Source organism: Penicillium diatomitis (assembly GCF_028827545.1).
Source record: "Penicillium diatomitis strain IBT 30728 chromosome Unknown utg000015l_segment0_segment0, whole genome shotgun sequence".
Taxonomy (NCBI): Eukaryota; Fungi; Ascomycota; class Eurotiomycetes; order Eurotiales; family Aspergillaceae; genus Penicillium; species Penicillium diatomitis.
This window is the reverse complement of record NW_026623187.1, coordinates 844309-867032: the sequence shown is the minus strand read 5'-3', so window position 1 is coordinate 867032 and position 22724 is coordinate 844309. Positions and strand designations below refer to the sequence as shown.

Below are 22724 nucleotides of genomic sequence, written 5' to 3'. Positions count from 1 at the left end.
AGCTTGGGGAGTATAGGATTGATGTTATCGATGTTACAATAGTGGAGTACCGAAGTTCACATTATTCGATTGATTACTGCTCTGTAGAAACTGCTGACGTAAAATTACCATTCATATGATTTCCAAGAGTTTCAGGCTCACAGGGCGAACGCTCTGCAAACAGCAAGTGGCGTTTTGAGTGTGAGGTCACTGAGGTGTATAGATGCCGTGATCAAGAATATACTTGAACAGTTGTACTCTGCCCTCCAAGATAATACTTGAAGTGGGTCGTGGAGGTTAGACCTATTTTGTCCTAGCGCTACGGTTCCGGTCATGTAATTTATGCTCCTCCGCTCCCAAATTACGCGAGAGCTAGGTGAAGCAGTACGGTATTCTTTACGATCTTGTACTGTGAGTGGACAGTATATCGACCAGCCTCAAGTCATTAGCCACAAGCAACCTATGAACATCCTTCCAATAGGGATCACCTCTCCAGCGCTATGATTACTGATCCCCCGAGATCCCAATCTTAATACTTGCACAAGTGTTCCACTGCGATACTGTAATTATGAGCTATTTTGAAATTCAAGAAGAGATGTCCCAGGTTGTGGTAGTCGTGTCTATACACTAATCAACCTGGAGGATTGGTCCAATATAGTTCTGTATAGTGTATACTGTACACTGTATACTCAATACTGTAGCTTCAAATGTAGTGTATGACTGTATGCTATTCTTGCATTCTAAGAGTCGCAAAGGCCCCAGTCCTCACCGGGACCGATGTTCCCCCCCCCCCCCGGCCAGCGTGTATGTATTATGTAATTCATTTTCGCTAGTTAACTAGTAGGTAACAAGGAGTCCACTTGTTGTCCATGGTTACAACAATTTGAGAGAAAGTGCAACGGACCAAATGAAAGGCGCGGTACTATTCCATTATACACTTGTACGCTTGTCAGTGTAACTATCACAAGACGCACTGCATGAGCGCAAGCTGCCTGTTTGCCTCGTTGATTATCAACTGGATTTCAAGTATTCACATGCCCTTCCAGTGAACAGTCCATCAGCATATCACCTGACTTGACCCGGCCCTCGAGATATCAAACAGTTTGCAAGACCTTCAAGTCCAACCTCACTTGGATCTCACTTTGCCTTGGTCTTGGGAGTCAAATCCTTACTTCTCAATTTTTCTCTCTCGGTCTCCCATGACATGCTTAAAGAACCCAAAAGCTTCAGAGTATCATCATCACCGCCAACATATGATCTGGGCCTGAATTCGCCCGATTGGGCGTCCTCATCTTGCACGCAACAAAGAAGAATATCGGGACATACCGACCCACAGACACAGATTCTTTCACCCTGTCTGTTCATCTTCTGGGATATTCAATTATCAGACATTGATTCTAGCTCCTTCGTTGAAAGTCCGCCTTATCAGAGAGACGATCCGCTCAGAAATTTGAAAGGGAAGCTAGCTAGCTAGCTACTCGTGTCCGAGCAAGGCAATTACAGCACACCCTCAAAGATGATGGCTACCAAAGCTGATCCTGATGTCCGCGCCGACGTGGACCTTATGGTCTTGGACTACTTGGCCACTCTTGCCATTGGAAGGGTGCTCACGGCCGCAGGAAATCCGACCAAGACCCCAAGGCTGGAAGAGGAGGTGGATTGGCAGGTTCGAACGGTTAAAGGTGAGTTAAAAACTAAGAGAACAAGAAGCCAACACAACCTCTTAGGCTCTTGATATGAAGGCCTGTCTTGGCGTCGTGGCCGGGTCTAGAGATTTCTCTCTGGCGAACTTCATAGCGACTTGATGTGGCACTATCTGATCGAAGCATTTTGATGGTAGTGTTTCATGCAAACATGATGACTGCATGTGAGGACATTGCAACGTCGTCCGACCTTGAGATCAAACTCCAGATCCTGGAATTTGTCAATGAATTCTGGAATCACCCAGGTCCGCCAAAAAGTTCTTCCCGAAACACGGCATCGAATTCAAATCAGGATCCGAGCAAAACCTCAGCTCAGGCCATGGATCAGAATACCAGTGATGACTTCAAAACAAGCTCAACAAATCCTCAATCACTCCAACTCCCCCTAGGTACCATTGGCCTCGACTTTCTAGAGCTGTGCGACCGTGCAAGTGCAAAAGTCTCCCCTACACGCTGGTTTGACCTCGGTGCCCGATTTGTCGTCCAGTCTGAATTGGAGGACTACCCCACATGTCACGATGGAATGTCCAGCAGAGCTGCAGAGTTGTTCCAGTGGCTTCCTCGGAACCCTGACTTGAAGCCGAAGTGGGTGGCAATGCAGGGTCAGTATGTCCTACGTGCGAACATTTACGAGCTTGAGGACGGAGATGAGCGCAACGCGATGTGGGAGCAATTGAAAGATGAGAACCCCTTTGACAAATTCAGGAGCATGGTGATTGCGTTCGTCGATGATCTGATGGATACCCTTGATCCGCCGGTGCTGCTGCAATTGGAGTGTGGCAAGCTGGGTAGTTTGACGGAGGCTGAGACGCGCGAGTTGAAGGAACGGATTGGAATGCGCTGAATTGGAGGGGGGGGCTGGAAGTTGAAGGTGTGGCGGGTTGAAGAAGCGGATAGTCGAATTCAGGCCTTTTTATTTTCTAACACCGACATTGATTTCATCATATCGCGATTGATCCCTCGAGGGCGGACGAGGGCAGACCATCTTCTGAGCAAAGGTCGATTTCTCCGAGGGCGTGCACAGTTATCACTGGACCCGACATTCTAATTTCTCATATTTTAATCTGATCAATTTTTTCTCCTCGTTCAATGTGAAGTGATGGTCGCTGCGAAATAGATCAAGACTCAAGTCAGCACACTCGACGTCCGTTCGTGTACAAGGCCTGTTTCTGTTCCGATTTACGGCATCGGTAGCGTCGTCATAGCTCGAAGAGAAAGCAAAATGCCATAATTGGGAAGAAAACAAATGGTCACAAAAAAAAAGAAGATTCGAATAATCTACATAAGGAGGTCGCAAAAGGTGATGGGCGGCTTTAAATTACTGCAGATGGCGGTTTCAAACACCAAATGCGACGAATCGTGATGGAGATGAGGCGGGATACAGAATCAAACCCCGACGTTTAGCCGAGAAGCATGCGGCGGGGGTCCTCAATGTATTCCTTGACCTGTAGACACTGTTAGAGATCGATAATACAAAAGCTTCCGGGGGAACATTATTGTCTTTGGGGCGCTTATGCTCCGGGTTCAACGTACCTTGACAAGGAAAGTAACGGCCTCACGACCATCAAGAAGACGGTGGTCATAGGTGAGGGCAAGGTACATCATCTAGATCGTGAAAAATGGTCAGTTCTAACTGCTCACAATTAGGAGACTCAACAAGAATATCACTATTCTTACCGGGCGAATCTCAACCTTGCCGTTGATGGCAACGGGCTTCTCCTTGATAGCGTGGAGACCCAGGACAGCTGCAGTGTTTTTCAAATGTGAGCATGGGGGACGGTAACAGTACGGGTGATCGAGGCTTTAGGACTTACCGGTCTGGGGCAAGTTGATGATGGGTGTGCCCATCAGGGAACCAAAGACACCACCCTATCGGAGAGAAGTCAGCTCAGTCAAGGCCCATGCCAATACTCAGTCAAGAATAAATGAGACATACGTTGCTGATAGTGAAGGTACCACCGGCCATATCCTCGATGGTCAGCTTGTTGTCGCGAGCCTGGCAGTGCACAAATTGTCAGTATATTTTCGCCTGGTTTGGCTGCTTTCGGGGCCAAAGTTCTCACCTTCTTGCCCAAATCGGCGATAGCCTGCTCAATGCCAACCAGATCCATGGTCTCAGTGTTGCGAACTACGGGGGTAACCAGACCCTTCTCGGTCGCGACGGCAACACTGATGTCAACGTAGTCGCGGTAGACAATGGTATCACCGCCGTTGGGGCCCTCGATGGAGGCGTTGACGGCGGGAACATCCTTCATGGCCAGAACACAAGCACGGGAGAAGGCGCTCATGAATCCAAGCTTGACACCAGTCTTCTTGAGGATCTCGTCCTTGTAGAGCTTGCGGAACTCCATGAGGGAGGACATGTCAACCTCGTTGAAGGTGGTCAGCGAGGCAGCAGTGTTCTGGGACTGCTTCAGACGCTCGGCGATACGCAGACGCATGCGGTTCATCTTGACCTATTGATTGTAAAAAGAAAACCATGGTTAGCCGATCAGTGTTCCGGCTGTGACGAGTCAATGGGCTGAAAATCCGAGAGATAGCCTGTGAAGACATGGGGTAGCCCGGCTGAAATACGTACGCGACGCTCCTCGCGACCGCCAATGGCGGGCTTGGACTCGGATTGGGAGGACTTGGAAGACTCGGGCTTGCTGGGAGAAGACTCCTTCTTGGGAGGGGCGGGCTTAGAGGACTCCTTGGGAGCTTCCTTGGGGGTCTCCTTAGGCTTCTCAGCCTCCTTGGGCTTCTCGTTCTCGGTGGAGGCAGGCGCCTTGGGCTCCTGGGAAGCAGACTCCTCCTTCTTGGCCTCGGGAGCGGCACCGCCGACCTCCAGCTTGACCAGGTCCTGACCGACGGTCACGGTGTCCTCCTCATTCACAAGGAGCTCCTTGATGGTACCAGCCTCGGGGGCGTTCACGGAGACGTCAATCTGTATATCGCGAAATGCCGAGGTCAGCGTCGTGTGAATTGAAACGTAGATCAAAGAGAGAAAGATATTTTCGGTCTCCGAAGTAAAAAGTTAATTGTACCTTGTCGGTCTCGATGGTAGCAATTTCCTCGTCGCGCTCAACGTAGTCGCCAACCTCTAAAGTAAACAGTGTCAGCATCTTGAACTAGGCTTTGATAGAGGCTTAGCCCGCTGCGCTGGAGTGCGCGAACATACGTTTGGAGAACTGCTTCAAAGTACCCTCTGTGATCGATTCGGCCATCTGGGGGACCTTGACGATAGAGTCGGCTAGTTCGCATAGGACATTAGTTGGCTCGTTCGCCTTTTTGAATATTCTCTCCGCAGATATGCTCTGCTGGCGACAGAGTATGATGGGTGGTCGACGGTACCATATGTGCGGATTTGGGAGCCCACGAAGGGAGCAAGGTTGCGCGAAACATTGTTGCTGTTGATCATGTAGCGTCCCGTTAGTAATGAGGTTTATGATTTTTCTGTTTTTCTCCTCTAAGGGAAGAGACTTTTCGTACCCCGAGGACACCTGCAACAAGCCAGAGGCTCTTGGGAAGGCATTGGTGCGCGTCAGAGTTGACAGACCCTGGGCTCCGCTCAACCGGCTGGTCGTCCGAGTGGCCCGGGACAAGGTCGTTAGGCGCTGACCAGAAAGGCGCGCAAGAGGAAGACGAGCGGACATGATGTGTGGAGGGAATCGGAGAATAAAGAAGCAAGTATCAAAGCAGTCCCCCGGGTTATGGAAGGGAGGGGGGAAAGAAAGGGAGAGCAGTCAAATACGGAGGGGGGAGGTCAAGGAAAAAGATGCACGAAAAGGCCTCACGAGAATAGAATAGCCTTGTTGCTGTTACGTAGCCGAAGCCAAAAGCTCCCGAAGCCGACATGCGGGAACTTCGAGGACGACCGGCACGGAGGAATATTCTTACGTCTTGAAACTGGGACGCGGACATCAGTGAGCTTGATCTGTATGAAGGGTGTCCTTACGTATGTAATGAACTCTTCCTCCCGTTAAACATGCCTTTTCGGCAGTTTTCGCAGTCGTGTTTTTTCGGTAACACGGCTGTCTTGTAATGTATATACCGATGTGCTCCGTCTCATTGGTTTCCAATGACCGGCAGATGTTACGGCCTCGGAGCGGACTGTCTCCAGCGGGCGGTGTCGGCCAATATGGCACTTTTTGGCTCGCGAATGGATTGTCCGAGATTAGTTGCAGGGTGCAATCAACCCGCAATCTTGAACTGTTCTCGGAGGTGATTCGGAACACACACGACTCTTTACGTTCACAATAGCCATTCTTCTGGCTCGAAGCAAGATCATATCTCCCTGGTTTTCTCTTCACTTCGCGCCAATTGAGCTGCACAAGAATCAAGAATGTCTCAGACTACCGTGACGTGAGTCCATTGCCATGCACCATCTCCGGCGCATTATCAGCTCATTTACCAGCTCTTCACCACGGTCTTCGGAACGGTGATCCGCAAGGTGCGATTGGAAGATGTGCGTTCGCTAATGCGCCCTTTTGGCCAGGTCATTATACCGACGGGCCCTGAAGCAGTCGCTGGACTGGGCCGTGCAGCGATCCCTCTGGCGCGGTCAGGCCGTCTACATTCGCTCTCTCTTTGATGCCAACAAGGATATCCGGGATCCTCGCCAGCAGCAGGTGCGACTTACGGCTTGAAATATACGAGTCCGCCCTTGAGTTCTGACGGTGCATTTCTCTATCTAGATCTTGTTGCGGGAGACGGAGAAGTTGCTGAATGAGTGGAAGCATCCTGACCCCTACCGACCTCCCACGGCGCCCGGTGGTACGTTTCGAGCAAATGATGATGGTGTCTTCTGCTTGGTACTGATGCTTGTTAATAGGAAACAAGTGGGAGCGCAACCTGCCTGCCCCAATTCTGCCGTGTATGTGCCACCCCTCGCTGCGATGCGGATCCGATCCGTCCGATGTTGATGTCAGGCTGACTCTTGATTCTATATTCTGCAGACGCTGCGCCTCCCGGTGCTCACTAGGTGCTGGGAAATCAATCAGGTGTATGAGCATAGCTACCCTTGAGTGGTTGCAAATTGATATTCATTGCGAGCTTTTTATTTTGGGGGGTCTTTCCCCGGTCCCATTTGTGGACTTGTGTAGATACAGTGGATACGAGACACTATTTTCGGATACTCCTCCCTTTTTTTTGCAGTCGTAGGTTCCTTCGTCTTTTGCTTCGATGGCTGATGGCCGTGGTGAAAGTAGTGAGGCCATGAAAGGAAAGGCTGTAGTTGCATGGATCGGCTCATCAACTTGAGACCGAATGTCCTCGTATCGGGTGATTCTCGCAGTCGAGCAACTTCATTGTTCGGTATATCAAGTTTCGCGGTCTTTTGTTCCTGGAGAGAGTGGTGCAAATCAGCAAACAAGTATGTGTGCTGGGATCACGGTTTCTTTTTCTCCGATCACCTGTCAAGTCGACGCTATTTCGGCGGCTGGCCGGCGGGGGGGGGGGGGGCCTGTTCAACTGGGGGTTCAACTTTGACGGGTTGGGTTGATCCCCAGTTGAACCCCCATTGAACAAGAGCTCCATTGTGTCACGTGATGATTTAAAGGTCGCCGAGGGCGATCGTGATCTTGACCGTTTGCCAGCCTTTCTTTGGATTTCATATGGTTGAAATATCTCGTCGTTGATTTATCTAGTGCTTCAATTTATTATTCTCGTTGATTAAAGCATATTTTTGATGTTGTTTTGGTTCTTGTGTTGAAGTTGGCCAATGGCTTGAGTCAAGGTGACGGCGGGTGAGTATATATATTCGTACCCAGCCACTCTAGCGCTGAACCCCGTGTTAATCCTGCTACCGGGCTACGGGCACCCATCCAAGTCATTACCAACTTGAACGACAAGGCAGTAGATGGAATTGCATGGTACATATACCTGAATTGGACTTGAAATTGCCCCGATAAACCAGCATCAGACTCCAGACCCGTAACCAAAAGCCGCGGACGCAGAACGACAAAAGGTTAAGGACTCAAATGAAGGTCACGCGTAGACCAAGTGAGAGTATGCCCCAGGGGACCCATCATTTGCTACATAGTACGGTACGTGCCTACTACCGCACCTATCAAACTAAGCACCTGACTTATTCGCGCCGATCGATCCAATACACACAGCAGAAGATGGGGAGTTTCACGAAAATTCAAAAAGAATGGATTCATACAAAGAGTACGCTACTGACTCAAACCACACACGCGAGATGTGAAGTATAAACTTTGATATGAATACCAGAGGAATGGCATATAGTGCCTAGATAGTCAAGATCCAGCTCACCAGAGAAATGATCGCGTGCCCCAGCACGCAGCGCAATAAACATGACTTGTACGAACAAAGCTAGCAAGACAAAAGCTGCTACATGTACAGGCTGGAAATAAAGTAGGACTTGAAGCTTTCATTGAATTCGGACATCTGTCCGTCACTAATAGTCCAACAAAAAAAAAGTGAAATCCATCGAACAAGGTTGACGTTCGCCGGTATCATCTCATGCCCGTGGGCATAATGTACAACCTGGAAATTGAAAAGAGAAAACGCAGAGCCATAACGTGCCCGTCCCATAACCCCATTATCGTGTCAATGAACCAACCCACGCCAGAAAAACAATAGAGGAAGTGAAAATAAAACCCATAAGAAGAGAGAAACCGTTTAAAGCTCCTGGCTGGCCTTGCCGGCCTTGGGGGTCTTCTTAGGGAGAAGGTCTGGAAAGAAAGTAGGGACCAAGGTTAGTCAAAGTGGAACGGGACCTCCCAGGAAAAAGAGCACGGAGCATAAAGAAAAACATACTCTGGTGAATGTTGGGGAGGACACCACCCTGGGCGATGGTGACGTGGCCCAAAAGCTTGTTCAGCTCCTCATCGTTACGGATGGCGAGCTGGAGGTGACGAGGAATGATACGGGTCTTCTTGTTGTCACGGGCGGCGTTACCAGCCAACTCGAGAATCTCAGCAGCGAGATACTCAAGGACGGCAGCCAGGTAGACGGGAGCACCGGCACCAACACGCTGAGCGTAGTTGCCCTTGCGGAGCAGACGGTGGACACGACCAACGGGGAAGGCGAGACCAGCCTTAGAGGAACGGCTGTGGAAGCGAATGTCATTAGCATACCTTGAATTACCAACGGAGGCCATGCAAAAACATGATGTCGAATGTCAAAGAAGGTAGCGCGACCAAGACGCGATTTCCACAACACCCGAACATCAACGAGAGATCACCAGAACAGGAAGTAACTTACGATTGCGCGTTCTTGGAACCGCTGGCCTTGCCGCCGGACTTTCCGCCAGTCATTTTGAATGTGAGTGAAGTGGAAAAAAAGGGGTTGAAAAGGTGGTATGAGTTGGAAGGTTGAGAGAGTTGAGTTGAGAGAGCTGGAACCTGGTTGTACGTGATAAGAAGGGGGGGGCGATTCAAGATGGAGGTAGAGGGGATATTTAAAGACCGACGCGCTGAGGTGACGTTGGGCGGGCATCAACCACGGGGACTCTAGATCACGCTCTCGCTTAATGAAGTTGGCCAATGATACTGCGGGATCACGGCCAATCCGCGGCGCGTTGATCGACAGGTGTCGTCCAGATCAGGAATGGTGCACAATAGATTACGCGTTACCGACCCATACGTGATCTGACCAGGACAGACCATCCCCCTTGACTATGGTATCCCCACAGTTGGACGCGTCGACCCCCCCTCTAATCATACAGATCAGACGCTGCTCTGACGGTATTGAAATTCCAGCTCTTTTGTGTTCTTCTGGATCAACCGCCCAGGAGCGGTCGCGTATATAAGACCGCTAGCCCCCCCTCCATCTTTCGCGCTCTTGTTTCCTCTCTCCTCATCTACGTCTCTCACCTTTCACGCTTCCATCCAACTTTCACACACTTCGACTTTATTGTCGCTGTCTCTCACACTTATTTCTCGAACTCACAAAACCAAATTTCCCATCATCAAAAATGGCTCCCCCCAAGGCTGCTGAGAAGAAGCCCTCCACTGCCGGCAAGGCTCCCGTTGGAGGCAAGGCCCCCGCTGAGAAGAAGGAGGCTGGCAAGAAGACTTCTGCCGCCACTGGTGACAAGAAGAAGCGTGGCAAGACCCGCAAGGAGACCTACTCCTCCTACATCTACAAGGGTGAGTCTCAAATCAAATTCCGATCCGGGTTGAAGTTCAGATCTCAATCTCCCAATTCTTGACGCGTCGCGTATCTAACATGATCGTTTTATGTTTCTAGTCCTCAAGCAGGTTCACCCCGACACTGGTATCTCCACTCGTGCCATGTCCATCCTGAACTCCTTCGTCAACGGTATGTTTTGGTTGTCCCTTGACGCGTCTCGATGGCGCGTCTTTTTTCCGTTCGTGTTTCCAAGATCTAACCTTCAATCCCTATCAGACATCTTCGAGCGTGTCGCCACCGAGGCCTCCAAGCTTGCTGCCTACAACAAGAAGTCCACCATCTCTTCCCGAGAGATCCAGACTTCCGTCCGCCTCATCCTCCCCGGTGAGCTGGCCAAGCACGCCGTCTCTGAGGGTACCAAGGCCGTCACCAAGTACTCTTCCTCCGCCAAATAAGCGGTCGGCTGCGACTTGATTTCTTGGCTTTCTTCTTTTCACTCCAGCTCGATTCCTCTGCGACTTTGCTCTGTCATGTTTTCTTCCTGCCTCCTGATCTTTTCCTGGGTTCTCGGAGGCGGCTCGGTTATGGGTGTTTTGCGGGTTTTCTAATGTGTCATGGGATGGTATCAATTTTCTTTTCCCCCAAGATGGGCGACTTTTTCTGAACGGTTATCACTCGATACGCGTGGTGTAACATAGCAACTTGGGTCTGGGGTTGGTTGCATGGTTTAACCTTCCCCTTACTAGTACGCGAAATACCAAAATGCTCAATAGCATTATCACAATACTTTCAAATTTGCTTACTTTCGACTTTGCTTATGGCTCTGGAGTTTGGAACATCTTTCCGGGTGGTTTGTCAATCGCCTTGTGGCTGTTCTGTTTCCGCGCGCGTCCGCCTCGAAAACAAGGTGTCATTGTTTTTCGCGCGCGCGCTCAAAGCTGCGAACTGATTTCGGCAGGAAGCATTCACTCTGTACTGTTTGCACATGATTACACCAGCACTTCAGAGCCGGAATCACTGTCATCTAGCACCTCGACTTCATCCAGCGCCTCCATCCGACCATGAACAGCATGCATAGGAGGCTCCTCCGTGGTCAATTGGACAATCGGATTGCCCGGCGTGGACTGCAGGCGATTCTTCCAGTCCACCCAATCTGCATCATCCTTGATCAGGAATCCGATCAGCATGCTGGGATCCATATCCTTAATGTGGATGCGCCGCAGTCGACGGGTATGGCACCTATCCAGTTCCTCCGCGCTATATCCGCCCCCAGGTCGATACGGTAGGGCTGGACGGGTGAAATGCGGATCGAGGAAGAAGAGATGGGAGTCTTGCACGCCCACAAAGTAGTGTGATGCGGACGGGCGGCCGCTATGTGGGTTTTGGTTAGCTTGACGTGGAGTCCTTGATAGTTGCAAACTGAGTAGTCAAAGGGCTCGCACTTACCCAGCGATTCCAACAGACTGTGGATATTGCAGCGCGGCTTGTAGTCCTTCCCAATAGACCGACGTGACATGATCAATACCGAATCGAACCCCCATGAGAATCAAGGTCGGTTGTATTGACCCGTTCTGATCACTGGCAATTCGAATGAACTGGTCCTCATATACATCCGACGTATCCTTGGTCACATACACTCGAAGCAATGGCGGATCTCGTGAGCTCAGAAGCGTCCTATATGATTGGGTCTGTTAATATTTGCCATGGCGGACATGTCTGATTGTAGTTGATAAGACGTACTGGATACATCGGGCCGTGGCGGATGGCCCAAACCATTCTCCGGGATACTTGTCACAGGACTCGGCACCACACTGGACAAAGCGATGGATTGAGAAGGGAGCATCAGGGTGATCCGCAAACAGTGCCAGCAGTTTGGATTCGTCCTCGCCCTTGCTACCTCTCCGCCAGTCTGGTATGATAGTCAGCGTTGTCGTGGGATTGCAATATGTGTAGTCTCATTCACGGGGAGCGTCTTGCCTCGGCCGAGCTGCAGGATAGAAAGAGTATTTGCCAGTAGACTCTGTCCCGATCGGATCATACAACCCCATCCCGTGTCGGACGTGAAGCCCTGTGGATCCATCAACTGACTGCGCAAGCGGACGCCCAGCGTCATCGACGAGGTCGCTTGCGGTTTGGTACTGCGCGGGATGGGTGGAAAATGGGAGCGATATGTCATCCATATACGCGACTCAAAGTCCGCAAGGAAGGCTTCGGGCCAGGCACTGCCTGTGTCGTGACCCTTGTCTGCTGCTGCGGCTTTGCTGGTCTCATCTGGAGATCCTACTGATAAGTGTCAGGCGTGGCCTTGTGTTTTCTTGCATTCTGTCTTCTTCTTTTTGGGATTTACGGGGTGTGATCAAGACACGGAGGAGGGAAATGATGCAAGGAGATCCGTTGATTGATGCTCAACGCGAGCGACGTACTTGGTTCTGGCGATTTCATTGCCTGTGCGGGGGTATATTGTTGGCCGAGACACCAGATGGCGACCGCTGGTGCGGCGTCATTCTGGGGCTCTGGATCCCAGAAGTATTGAACAATCCGCTTGCATTTTTCCAGATCCACCCCTGTCATCGCCACGATTTTCGACCTTGCGTACACGATGCCGGAGAGTAAGAAGAGAGAGTGAGAGAGGGACAGGGACAGCTGCTTGTTATCGCGTTATGTGGAGCGTGAGGGGAGGTGGAGCTGAGCTGCGGGATCTCAAATCAAATATATGTCAACCATGAACGGTCTATCTTGCTCTGCCGAAATATGTACGGAAATCACAGATCTTTCAAGATGTGTCAGGCGAGAGCTTGACTGGATGATGAAAGATATCGAAGCAAAGATATCAAAGCAAAGATATCAAAAGCCGTTGATGATCAAGTCAAGACTCACGTAAGCAAAAAGAAGAGGAAAGCTCTCGCACATGAGAGAAGGAGGTGAATGAGAGACGGCGGAGGTCACGGGCGGCTGTCACGACGTCAGGGCGTCGATCAGCTCGCGAACTGGCGACCGCCGGGTTGTCAATATTCATAGATTCCAAAGTCCAGACCCTATACTGTACAAGTGTACATACTACATACACGTGTATGCTCACAAAACCAGCTCGACTGTTGCAAGAAATTACGATCACTGGATTCAGTAGAAAAAAAGATGGGGAATCGGCAGAGATCAGAATCAAAACCAGATACAAGCCTGAGCTAGCTCTCTACTGTACTCTTCGTAGTCGTAACATCTACAATACTTTGAAGGTCAATTACGTTAGACTCACTTGATCACCGATACGAGGCGAAACAATCTAAAGTACCCACATACACTCCGACAAGGACTCACATTCTTCCTAAAGTTCCTACGAGTGCCCAAACCATATCGAGAAAGGGTTGAAGATCGCCTCAGTGATCGCTGGACTTTCCCTTGCCGAGTTCGATTGATCTGCTGGAAAAGAGGCCCACCGCCCGGCCCCACCCTGGAAGTCCCAAACGTGCCAAAAGTTCCACCTACTCCGCCTTCTCTCTTGTTCTCTCTTGTGCGCTTTTGCTTGAGACATTGATCCTCCTTCATCTATCTCATCGACAGAGACTTCGTCAGGCGCACCTCCACGCTTATGGCCCGCCATGGGAAATCCAAGGCCTGGGCCAAAAAGGCACCCAAGAAGGCTCCTATAAGTATGGTCTTTCGACGATACTGCTCATACGCACCTCGCTGACAGTCCCCGCAATCAGAGTCGCCACATCGATTGACCATGCAAGAAGAGGCCAGACACACCGAAGGTCATGTTCGAGATTGGCGAACCAGCAGCAATCTGAGACACAAAGCAGTGCAATTTGTAAAGGCGGGCATTCTACAACGAAGTGAACTTGAGACACTTGAGACTGCCGAAGAAGATGGTGATGTCCTCGTGGACGATGAACCGACGGCGGCAATGTCGGGATCCAATTCACCACACCCGGCAGGGTTACAGGTACCGGCAGAGGTTAAGGCTGTACCCTCTTTGATCGAACTCGTCGATGAGCCGGAGCTTACAAGCTCTCCCGCCGTGGATTCACTGCCAAGCGACCCGAGCGAGCCGAGCGAGTCGAGTGATTCGAGCGAAGACGAAGTGGTTTTCACTGGACGGAACACAGCGAGGCCAGTCGTCATCGAGACCAGCCAAGCGGAGCTGGATCTCATGTTCCCAAATCACGCAACATCCGTTAAATTTGTGGAACCCGCTCCGGTGCCCTTGAGCGATATATCCTTGAGTGAAAGACCCAAGCCGAAACGAAGTCAGCAACGATCCCAGAAAAACAAGCGAGATACGCGGGGATGGACTCGAAATGACGAGGACGATATGCTGGCTGATTATATTGCAAACATGGATAGCGATTACCTGGAAGCATTGGGTGTCCAGAGAGGATCTGGACGCGGGAAAGAAACTCCGCCTTCACCCGACGACTCATCTTCGGACGAGGATGGAGCTGCCTCTATCATATCCGCAGAGTTCCGTGCCATGCTGACCGGCGATGCCAAGGAGGTTTCCAGTCGAAACTCGATTGACGATGGTAAAGAGAACCATTTTTCTTGGAGTCGTACAACACTAACTAACATGGAAGGTCCAGGCTTCTCACGAATGCGTCTTGAAGCGAACCCCGATATTGTTCTTGAGTCTGACGACGACTCAAACAATGAAAACAACGAGGATGAGGACGATGAGGAGGATGACGATGATGACGACGAGGATGATGACGAGGAGGAGGATGATGATGATGATGATGACTTGAGAATCAACCTGGATCTCATGGATGAGTTCAATCTGGACTCTGACGGAGACTTGGATACAGAGCTTCTCGAGGACATGGCCTTGAACTACCTCGCCGAACGAAAGGGAAAGAAGGGAGCCCGATCTGGAAAGTCGCCATTCGCATCAGCTACCGCGTTCGCAGATGCTCTCGAGGATGACCCGTATTACGGCCTCGACATGATGGACTTCACTCGTCCCAGTCTTCAGAAGAAGGGCAAAGGCAAAAAGCCACCCGGCTTGGACCTGATGCTTTCTGACAGCGACATGGAAGCCCATTTGCATGACGTCTGGCAAGTCGACCGGAAGAAGAAAAAGGCCAAGAAGCAGGAGCGGGAGGAGCTTCGCAAGCAGGGCTTACTGGGCAGAGATTCCAGATATGCAGACCTCAAGATCAAGTATTCCAAAGGAATCAATTTCGAGGAACTGATGACTGAGATCCGGTCGTTTATGCTCTCGCCTAATACGAGGTATGTTATCCCCGTTGCTCTGAGGATGTTTTTCTTGCCTTTTGTGATTTTCCCCCCTGCTAGCCCACTACCAAGGGCTGCGCAGCTTTGTACACCATCAGTAATATCAAGCAACCAACACTGACCACGCATTTTCCAGTCTGTCACTCCCCGCGATGACAAAGCATCGTCGCAAAACAATTCACGAACTAGCGAATGTGATGAACCTCAAATCACAATCCAAGGGCAAAGGCCCCTCACGGTTCCCCATGTTGCTCAAGACCTCTCGTACTCCGACATACACCCGCAGAACCATCGTGCAAGTGGATGATCTTCTGTGTGGCAAGAAGCTGAACCGGCGTCTCTATCAGTCATGGGGCTCAGACGCGGCCAAATACAGCAAACCCGCGAAGGTCAAGCGAGGAGGAGGCGGAGCTGGTGGCGCCGTGACCTATATGGATGGTGATGTCGTTGGCGGTACCGCTCCAGAAATTGGAGTCGAGAACCGAGGACGTGCCATGCTGGAGAAGATGGGCTGGAGTAGTGGCACTGCCCTCGGTGCATTGAATAATAAGGGAATCTTGCAACCCGTCGCTCACGTGGTGAAAAATTCTCGCACCGGTCTTGGCTAAGGCGCTTTTTTGTGAGGTTCTTAGACTTGCTGTTTTGATTTCTTTTCTCCCTCCTTTGCATTTTGGACCTCCTCCACTTCTGCATTTTCTTGAGTCGTCACTTTCCGGAGAAGCACATTCTTTGTGGATACGTTACAGAATTTGTACTCAACATGGAGAGGGAGTGTGACTCTTACTTTACACTATAAAGATTTCTTGCATCCATTACCATAGAAACCCAACGGGTGTCAAATAGAATGTCCAAGAAAAGAAGAACTTGACATGCACAGCGTTATATCATTAGTCTATCAGATGACGGGCGTGGCTCATCGTTTCCTGCTCCTCGCAGGAGCCTTTCGTAATTGTGCATGATCCGGATGATCTTTCAAGTGAGCAAATAATTTCGTCTTGGAGGCGAACTCTGCATGACAGTTCGTGCAAGAAAACTCGCTGGACTCTACCTGTTCACGAGCCGCCTTTTTCGCTCGTCTTTGTTTCGCCTTGCCAGGTTTCGACGACACGGGTGGTTGATCGTTGATATCGGCGGTGGATAATTGTTCGGTCAGCGGAGTGATAGGATCACCGCTGGAGTTTGAATCAAGATCCGAGCGGAATCTGTTCTCGACGGCTTCTCTGGAAGCATAGTCTTCGTCAAGGGATTCTGTAGAGTTTTGCAATGGAAAATGCTTGCCTCTCGCATTTCCAAGAGGCGCATCGTCGTCCTTGTCCTCGTCGCTGTTATCCACCGTGGAATTGAAGCCGTCTCTCTTGGAGCGTTTCTGCTCAGGCTGAGGTGACACGACTCCACGGCCGATCTCGTCGTGGAGGTCTCCATCACTGGCGCCCTCCGCGATCACAAGGGGGAACCAACCGAACCAACAGTTTCCAGGTTCAGTTGTAGTTCGTCGTCTTCCTGTTGCATGAATCGACGGAGCTCTTTGACGGCCTTGACGTGCTTCTTGCTCCTTTCATGAGCTTCGAACTGCTTTTGACTCTTGAACTGCTTGTCACAGACGATGCACTCAAAGCTCTCCGCTTCAATCTGCTCGCTCTCCTCTTCGTCCTCCTCCTCCAAGGGTTCTTCGGATCGGGCCCACTCTGGAAGGACAAAATCTGCCATCTTCGCTTGATTCTGGGCGCGTGACCTGGCGGCTTGCGCGGCCACCGACTGACGAAGCGCCTCCTGACGCTGGGCATCATTCTGCACATTGGCTTTGTATCGCGGGTCCCGTTTCTTAACAAAAGCCACTAACGACCTGACTGCGTCGTTGAATTCTCGGATGGCGTCTTCTCGCAGACGTCGGTTCTCTTTCTCCATCATCCTGCGCACGCGACGATCCGGAGCCTCTGATAACCGATAGGCGTCCTTCCACGCAAAGGACTTGCAGGTCGAGAAGCCACTCCAGGCCGCATAGAACGGTCGGACCACGGACTCGTAATCGTCGTCACGAGATCCAAAACTTGGGTAGTCGACCATCTCCTGGTTCTCCCACTGGCACGCCAGGCGCTCCTCGAGTGCCAACTGAGCGAACTGTTCTTGCAGGCCACCGAAGAATCCCGTTGGCGCGTCAGAGAATTCCATGCGAGGGCTGAACTTGGAGAAGACTTTGAGCACATCCTCCGCTGTGGTCAGACGAATGTCGTACGAGTGCTGATCCTCGGATGACCCGTTCGTGCCTAAGAAAACCTCTTTATGCGAATCGTACCATGCACGTTCCTGGGGATCGGCAAGGACTTCGTAGGCGGATTGCACCTCGGCGAACAACCGTGTCGCCTCCTCGACGTTTCCATAGTTTCGATCGGGGTGTAGCTCGAGAGCTTTCCTTCGATATGCCTTCTTGATTCTGCGCGAGAAAATCCATTCATGTAAGCTCGATCTGCATGGGCGCTCTGCCGTTGTAGTAAATGATCTGAGTCTCGCAATCACTTACTCGTCGTCCGTGGCGCCTCGTGTGATTCCCAAGAGCTCGTAATAGTCTGTCTTTAGCTCCGACTGAGGCACTTGAGCGTCCTGACTTTTTGAATTGGAAGACTGAGATTGTCCCATTCTGACGAAGTACGCTGACTATGAATCAAGGGAATACGCCACGGAATCAACACTCCAGATATCTTCCACACGACCCTCAGTGCGCGACGAGATCGTGTTCCACGGACAGAAGCGTCGAATGAGATTTGCAGTGTGCGTAATTATGTCCGGCGTGTATAAATGAACGCTGCGTCTCAGACAGGATATAGCCACACTTATGTTCCCGATTCTGTGACTGAGTATTTTTTTCGGCACCGCCTTTTTGTATCTCTTCTTCCCGCTGTGGCCTGTGGTCCAAATGGAGAACGACTTGTTATTCTTTCTTAGTTTGACTCGAGCCCAAATCGTAAGCTTCACCTTGTTTTCTCCGCCCGTTCCCACTTGTCACCCCCGCCCTTTCTGCCGGGAAGCCGTGCCTTGCTTGCTCCGTACATCATTCCGCTGTAAGATCGAGATCTCGCCAAACGGTCATTTCTTTTGGTCTTTTTGCGTCGAGAACAAGGAAACCATGCCTCATTCTCGCCACTCCCACGCCTGAGGGTCCGCTACCGATTGAGGCGACACACAGCGCTGTATGCTTTGTAATAAAGACTGACCGTCCACGCTCCGAGGTACGAAGTGCGGGAGAGCACGATTACCATCGTGTGGCTAATCCGTTCCTCCTTCACGCTTTGTAAAGGCGCCTTTGAGAGGACGCGACCTCATTCAACGTGCCGGGATGGTGATGTCTCTGGATCATTTACCGGAGGAAATTCTTCATGCGATTCTGTGCTATTTACATCCGCGCTCCGCCGCAGCCTTGGAGCAAACGAGTCGCCGGTTCAAGAGTGTGACATCGGTCCCTTTGCTATGGCGTCACTACTGCGCATCGCATTTCAAGTCGTGGGACAGAAAACATGATATTCTTCACAAAATCGTCGCGCCCCCATCAGAGGTGAATTGGAAGGCGCTGTTTGTGTTAAGGTCAGAGACGGATCGAGCTGTGACTCGGCTTCTGGATAGTATCCTCGCCAGTCAAACCGGGCGCATTGAAAAATTCCGCGCCGTCATCGATTTTGGTTACGATGCGAAGGATACGCTCGTGCGACATAGTGAGGTAGAGTCGGGGGAGGACTACCTGGCGAGGAGGTTTGACTCCCCTGCTGACGTTTACGTGCACTGTCGCTCTCGGTCTATGTGTGGCCCATGCTGATCCATCTCTTATCGTCACTCTCAATAGGTACTACGCGCGAGCCCTCTTAACGTGTCTTCACCGGAGCATCGCTGTACCCGAATGGGCTAAGCTCAGACGCGGTGAACCAGTTTCGCTGGAACGTGCGCTGGGTGCTTTTGACCTCTTCATTCCGGAAAGTGGATATGGTGATTTGGACGAGGTGAGTTGGGGCGCGGCCAGCGATATACTCTCCCTTTGGGGACACGCCTTGTGTACCTGTTGCCAGGCTGACTGGAACCCCTAGATCAAGCACACCTTGGACGACCTCGTGATCCAATATCAGGCCGCTGATCCCGAATCACGCACGTTGACACCTCGCCAGCAAGCGCTTTCTCTTTCGTCGTGGTTGCGTGACCACGATCTCACCGGAATCGAGATTGGTCGAGAATATCACGCTCTTGAACATAATTTCTTGGGCTTGGCTTTGAATAGTCAAGGACACAACTCCTTGCCACTGATCTCCGCGGCCATTTATTGTTATGTGGCTCGGGAAATTGGTCTGAATGCCCATCCATGTGGATTTCCATTTCACGTACATGTTATCGTGACTCCCAACCCGGGATTCGATATGAACGGAGAGGCTCTGTCAGGCGGAGAGATCGGGACTCCAATGTATCTGGACCCCTTTCGAGGCGCCCGCGAAACTCCGCTCGCCGACCTACGCGACCAACTTGTCTTCCTCGGCGCTTCGGAAACAGAACAAGCGGCGTTTCTGGGGCCGTCGCAAACCTCTGAGATCGTTCAACGGTGTAGCCGAAATATTTGGACGTCTATTGACTCCGCATCTCAGGGTGCTCCTGGGCATACATCGTCGGTCGATGTAGTGAGTGCCAAGTATGCTTCCCTGTGGTCATCGATGCTCTTGACGGGGAACTCGCGGCCCATGGATTTGCGCCATCATCTTCCATTACTCATGGAACTCTTTGCGACCGATTTCCCGTCTGACATCTTTCTGGTGGAGCAGTACATTGTGCCTCTTTTCCAAGGTCTTTTTGAACATGAGCACATCCTGGAAAGTCTCCATGTGATGCGAGCCGTCGACGAGATTCCAAAGCAGGTTCGCCGACGAACGGGCGAGAACCAAAACATTCGGTTCATGGTGGGCCAAGTTTTCCGCCATCGTCGATACCACTACCGTGCCATTATTACCGGCTGGGATCGGGAATGTGGCGCCGGTGAACAATGGATGCGGCGCATGGGCATTGATCGATTGCAGGCCGGTCGCCATCAAAGCTTTTACCACGTCCTGTAAGTCCTCCGCTATTCCTCTGGAGCTTGACCACAACTAGCTTGTGATTGTCTCATTTTGCGTCCGCTGTGCCTAACCAGTTCTCTCACAACGTTCAGGGTGGAGGACGGCAGTGTACGATACGTTGCGGAGGAAAACATCGACCTTATACTCCCCGTGCTGAGTGACTTGCCTACGGGACTGACGAGCATTGCAGGCAAGCACTTTAAGCGATGGGATGAGGAGAGTCGAGCATTTGTCAGTAATATGAGAGACGAATACCCCGATAATTAAATGATAATGAATCCACTTTACTCATGGAGAAAGCAATCAATATCGGGTGTGGCGAGTCATGCTCGGAACAACAGTTCCCCATAATTATGTGAAGTCAGAAGTGCTTGCAAATGCGCGAATGAAAGGAGAGGAAGTGGAGGCTTCATAACCATGGAACCATGGGCAGCATATCTCTACATGATGGCACAAAATATCTATCTATTTATGTTTGCATTCTGACAACTGGTGATGAAGAACTGCGATTTTCGTCACATGCCAGCGCGAGATACATGGAAATATTAAATAATCATACTGCCATCTCAGACCGCTTTAGCCAGGCAGGATTTCAGGTGACTTAGGGTCCGTCTTTTTTTTTTTTTTTCTGATCAAATCAGTGTAGACTCGAGACTTGTACATCTATTTTGAATGTTCTGCCGCCGAAATGCGGAATCGTTCGAGTATCAGTAAAGTGGGGTAGAACACTGTGTGTGGAGATTGTGTCGACGTCCAAAGACTGGACTCGGTCAAAGGTGGGACTCCGTGTGATCGCCTGGATTGATAATGCCTCCCGAGAAACTTGAGACTGAATTCAGGCTGATCGAGAACATAAACAGACTCTTTGTGTGGAGATACATGACGAAAACTGTCTCTACTGCCGAAGAAAATGTCTCCACTAGCCAAGGACCCCGAGCAAGTCGCGCGCATCATGCTATCCTGGCACGCGCTCGACCTGATCTCCTGCACCAGATTGCAAACCTTGTGGGCAGGGTACGGGAGTATCTGCGCGGTCCAAGCACGAGCCACGACCGACATTGCGGCCAAGCAGCTCAGCGAGCTGTGTGGTCTTGAACCAGGTATTGCTGGGAGCACTTACCCCCTGGTGTTGAAGCTCATCTCACCACCCGCCAACAACAACAACAACTCGGATCTCAACGATGAGGGCCATTTGCGAAAGATGCTCAGCTATGAGGTCGAACAAGCCTTTTACAATGACATTGTACCCTTGCTTGGAGACGATATTCCGGTCGCGAAGTGTCTTGCCTCGACGCGGGATATGAAGGGCCAGAAAGGCGCCGTGGAGCTAGAGGGTCTGTTGGCTACGCTTATGGTGGATTTGTCGCTTGAGTTCCCTGTCTCTGGAGGAAAGAGAGGGGCCTTGAATCCGAGGCAGGTCCACGCAGCGCTAGACTGGCTGGCTCGTTTCCACCGACGATCGTGGACTTGGCTCCCAGACAGCCTCACCCGATATGTTCTCCCGCCTACGGATGAGCAGAGGAAAAGAGCGAAAGAAAATGGCTGCCAAGAAAAGACCACCCATCGTGGCATTTGGCTGAACGGTGGATATACATATCTTGCAACACGGCGGCGAGAGTATGCTTCCCTGGCTGATGACTCGGATTCGGAATGGTCTGACCTCTTGTGTCAACCATATTGTGGTTCCTCCATGTCTGCCGCTGAGATGACAGCATTGTTCTTAACCCCATCTGGAAGAGCCACTGAGTCATATATACATGGCGACGTCAAGTCTGAGAATCTGTTCACCACAGTTACCGGTGATCGAGTCGCATTCTACGATTTCCAGTATGTTGGATTAGGCCTGGGTGTCTGTGATCTTGCGAAGCTGTTCACCTGTTCTGTGCAAATGACAGAGCTTGTCGATTCAAAAGAGCAATTGCCTGACCGACTGGACATGGGAGTTGGCGAAAAACGTCTTTTAGAACAATACTACCGTACCTTGACCCAGGATCAAAGCTCGGACTTTTATGAATGGGACTCCTTCAAACGCCACTGGGAGACAGCTCTGGTCGATTGGTGTCGGTTCCAGGCCTCCTGGGGATTCTGGGGTAACACGAACTGGCTCGAAGCACGTGTGAGATCTATTCTTAATGATGCAGACTGGAGCAATTGGCTCATTTCGACAATTCACGCAAAGCCATTACAGACTTAGCAGAAGCCTTCTACAAAGGGCAAAATACGTGACTGACCCCTTAGAATATCATGGAATCACACTCTGAGTCCCCAATGTCGGGGCATCAAATAACATTCCAATGGCCTAAGGAGCACCCGGCAGCCAAAAGCTGTATTTGCAGGAGTCGGAGTCCTTCCTCCCTTCTGCGATTATTATAGATATATCTCTTACGTGCAGGACCCGTATCCTTAGGGCTATAACCCGGGAGGATTCGTTAGTGTTCCGTACGTGATTTATCCGGGGCTGTATTACGATAATTGATCTCCTTCTTTGTAGTCGCGCCGTAATAATTAATCCCCTCCTTTATACTAGATATCCCGGCCAGAAGCTACTAAGCTCTAACTATTTATATATATTATAGAGGGGAATGCTCAAGGCAGTCTGATCTCACCAGACAGGTCGAGTCATAGAGGAACTAAACCATAACCACCAGCA

General features: G+C 50.8%; 10 protein-coding genes across 10 annotated transcripts; 6 read left to right on the top strand and 4 right to left on the bottom strand.

Annotated features, from left to right (window-relative positions):
• Positions 1 to 1495: 1495 nt before the first annotated feature.
• On the top strand, positions 1496 to 2526 carry N7539_009061 (uncharacterized protein; the record flags this gene model as incomplete). The annotated part of the gene is made up of 2 exons (XM_056938656.1): positions 1496 to 1661; positions 1820 to 2526. 2 exons carry the CDS (start codon positions 1496 to 1498, stop codon positions 2524 to 2526), a joined length of 873 nt encoding a protein of 290 aa, XP_056786033.1.
• A 556-nt stretch (positions 2527 to 3082) lies between these two features.
• Positions 3083 to 5317, bottom strand: N7539_009060 (uncharacterized protein; the record flags this gene model as incomplete). Its single annotated transcript, XM_056938655.1, has 11 exons — positions 3083 to 3127; positions 3216 to 3287; positions 3360 to 3427; positions 3497 to 3551; positions 3619 to 3678; positions 3746 to 4138; positions 4261 to 4608; positions 4709 to 4764; positions 4843 to 4914; positions 5016 to 5071; positions 5154 to 5317. 11 exons carry the CDS (start codon positions 5315 to 5317, stop codon positions 3083 to 3085), a joined length of 1389 nt encoding a protein of 462 aa, XP_056786032.1.
• A 689-nt stretch (positions 5318 to 6006) lies between these two features.
• Positions 6007 to 6645, top strand: N7539_009059 (NADH dehydrogenase [ubiquinone] 1 beta subcomplex subunit 9; the record flags this gene model as incomplete). Its single annotated transcript, XM_056938654.1, has 5 exons — positions 6007 to 6026; positions 6160 to 6292; positions 6359 to 6437; positions 6496 to 6537; positions 6620 to 6645. 5 exons carry the CDS (start codon positions 6007 to 6009, stop codon positions 6643 to 6645), a joined length of 300 nt encoding a protein of 99 aa, XP_056786031.1.
• Positions 6646 to 8306: 1661 nt separating this feature from the next.
• N7539_009058 (histone H2A) lies at positions 8307 to 8944 on the bottom strand (the record flags this gene model as incomplete). The annotated part of the gene is made up of 3 exons (XM_056938653.1): positions 8307 to 8359; positions 8445 to 8737; positions 8892 to 8944. 3 exons carry the CDS (start codon positions 8942 to 8944, stop codon positions 8307 to 8309), a joined length of 399 nt encoding a protein of 132 aa, XP_056786030.1.
• Positions 8945 to 9603: 659 nt separating this feature from the next.
• Positions 9604 to 10216, top strand: N7539_009057 (histone H2B family protein; the record flags this gene model as incomplete). Its single annotated transcript, XM_056938652.1, has 3 exons — positions 9604 to 9778; positions 9879 to 9950; positions 10038 to 10216. The coding sequence occupies 3 exons, from the start codon at positions 9604 to 9606 to the stop codon at positions 10214 to 10216; spliced, it is 426 nt and encodes a 141-aa protein (XP_056786029.1).
• A 534-nt stretch (positions 10217 to 10750) lies between these two features.
• Positions 10751 to 12332, bottom strand: N7539_009056 (cysteine protease ATG4; the record flags this gene model as incomplete). The annotated part of the gene is made up of 5 exons (XM_056938651.1): positions 10751 to 11132; positions 11208 to 11435; positions 11502 to 11670; positions 11802 to 12041; positions 12185 to 12332. 5 exons carry the CDS (start codon positions 12330 to 12332, stop codon positions 10751 to 10753), a joined length of 1167 nt encoding a protein of 388 aa, XP_056786028.1.
• A 1015-nt stretch (positions 12333 to 13347) lies between these two features.
• On the top strand, positions 13348 to 15601 carry N7539_009055 (uncharacterized protein; the record flags this gene model as incomplete). The annotated part of the gene is made up of 3 exons (XM_056938650.1): positions 13348 to 13408; positions 13466 to 14990; positions 15130 to 15601. 3 exons carry the CDS (start codon positions 13348 to 13350, stop codon positions 15599 to 15601), a joined length of 2058 nt encoding a protein of 685 aa, XP_056786027.1.
• Positions 15602 to 15906: 305 nt separating this feature from the next.
• N7539_009054 (putative C2H2 finger domain protein) lies at positions 15907 to 17627 on the bottom strand (the record flags this gene model as incomplete). The annotated part of the gene is made up of 3 exons (XM_056938649.1): positions 15907 to 16425; positions 16452 to 17424; positions 17512 to 17627. 3 exons carry the CDS (start codon positions 17625 to 17627, stop codon positions 15907 to 15909), a joined length of 1608 nt encoding a protein of 535 aa, XP_056786026.1.
• A 697-nt stretch (positions 17628 to 18324) lies between these two features.
• N7539_009053 (uncharacterized protein) lies at positions 18325 to 20341 on the top strand (the record flags this gene model as incomplete). The annotated part of the gene is made up of 4 exons (XM_056938648.1): positions 18325 to 18776; positions 18826 to 18979; positions 19064 to 20067; positions 20149 to 20341. 4 exons carry the CDS (start codon positions 18325 to 18327, stop codon positions 20339 to 20341), a joined length of 1803 nt encoding a protein of 600 aa, XP_056786025.1.
• A 643-nt stretch (positions 20342 to 20984) lies between these two features.
• Positions 20985 to 22268, top strand: N7539_009052 (uncharacterized protein; the record flags this gene model as incomplete). The annotated part of the gene is made up of 1 exon (XM_056938647.1): positions 20985 to 22268. The coding sequence occupies one exon, from the start codon at positions 20985 to 20987 to the stop codon at positions 22266 to 22268; it is 1284 nt and encodes a 427-aa protein (XP_056786024.1).
• Positions 22269 to 22724: the final 456 nt, after the last annotated feature.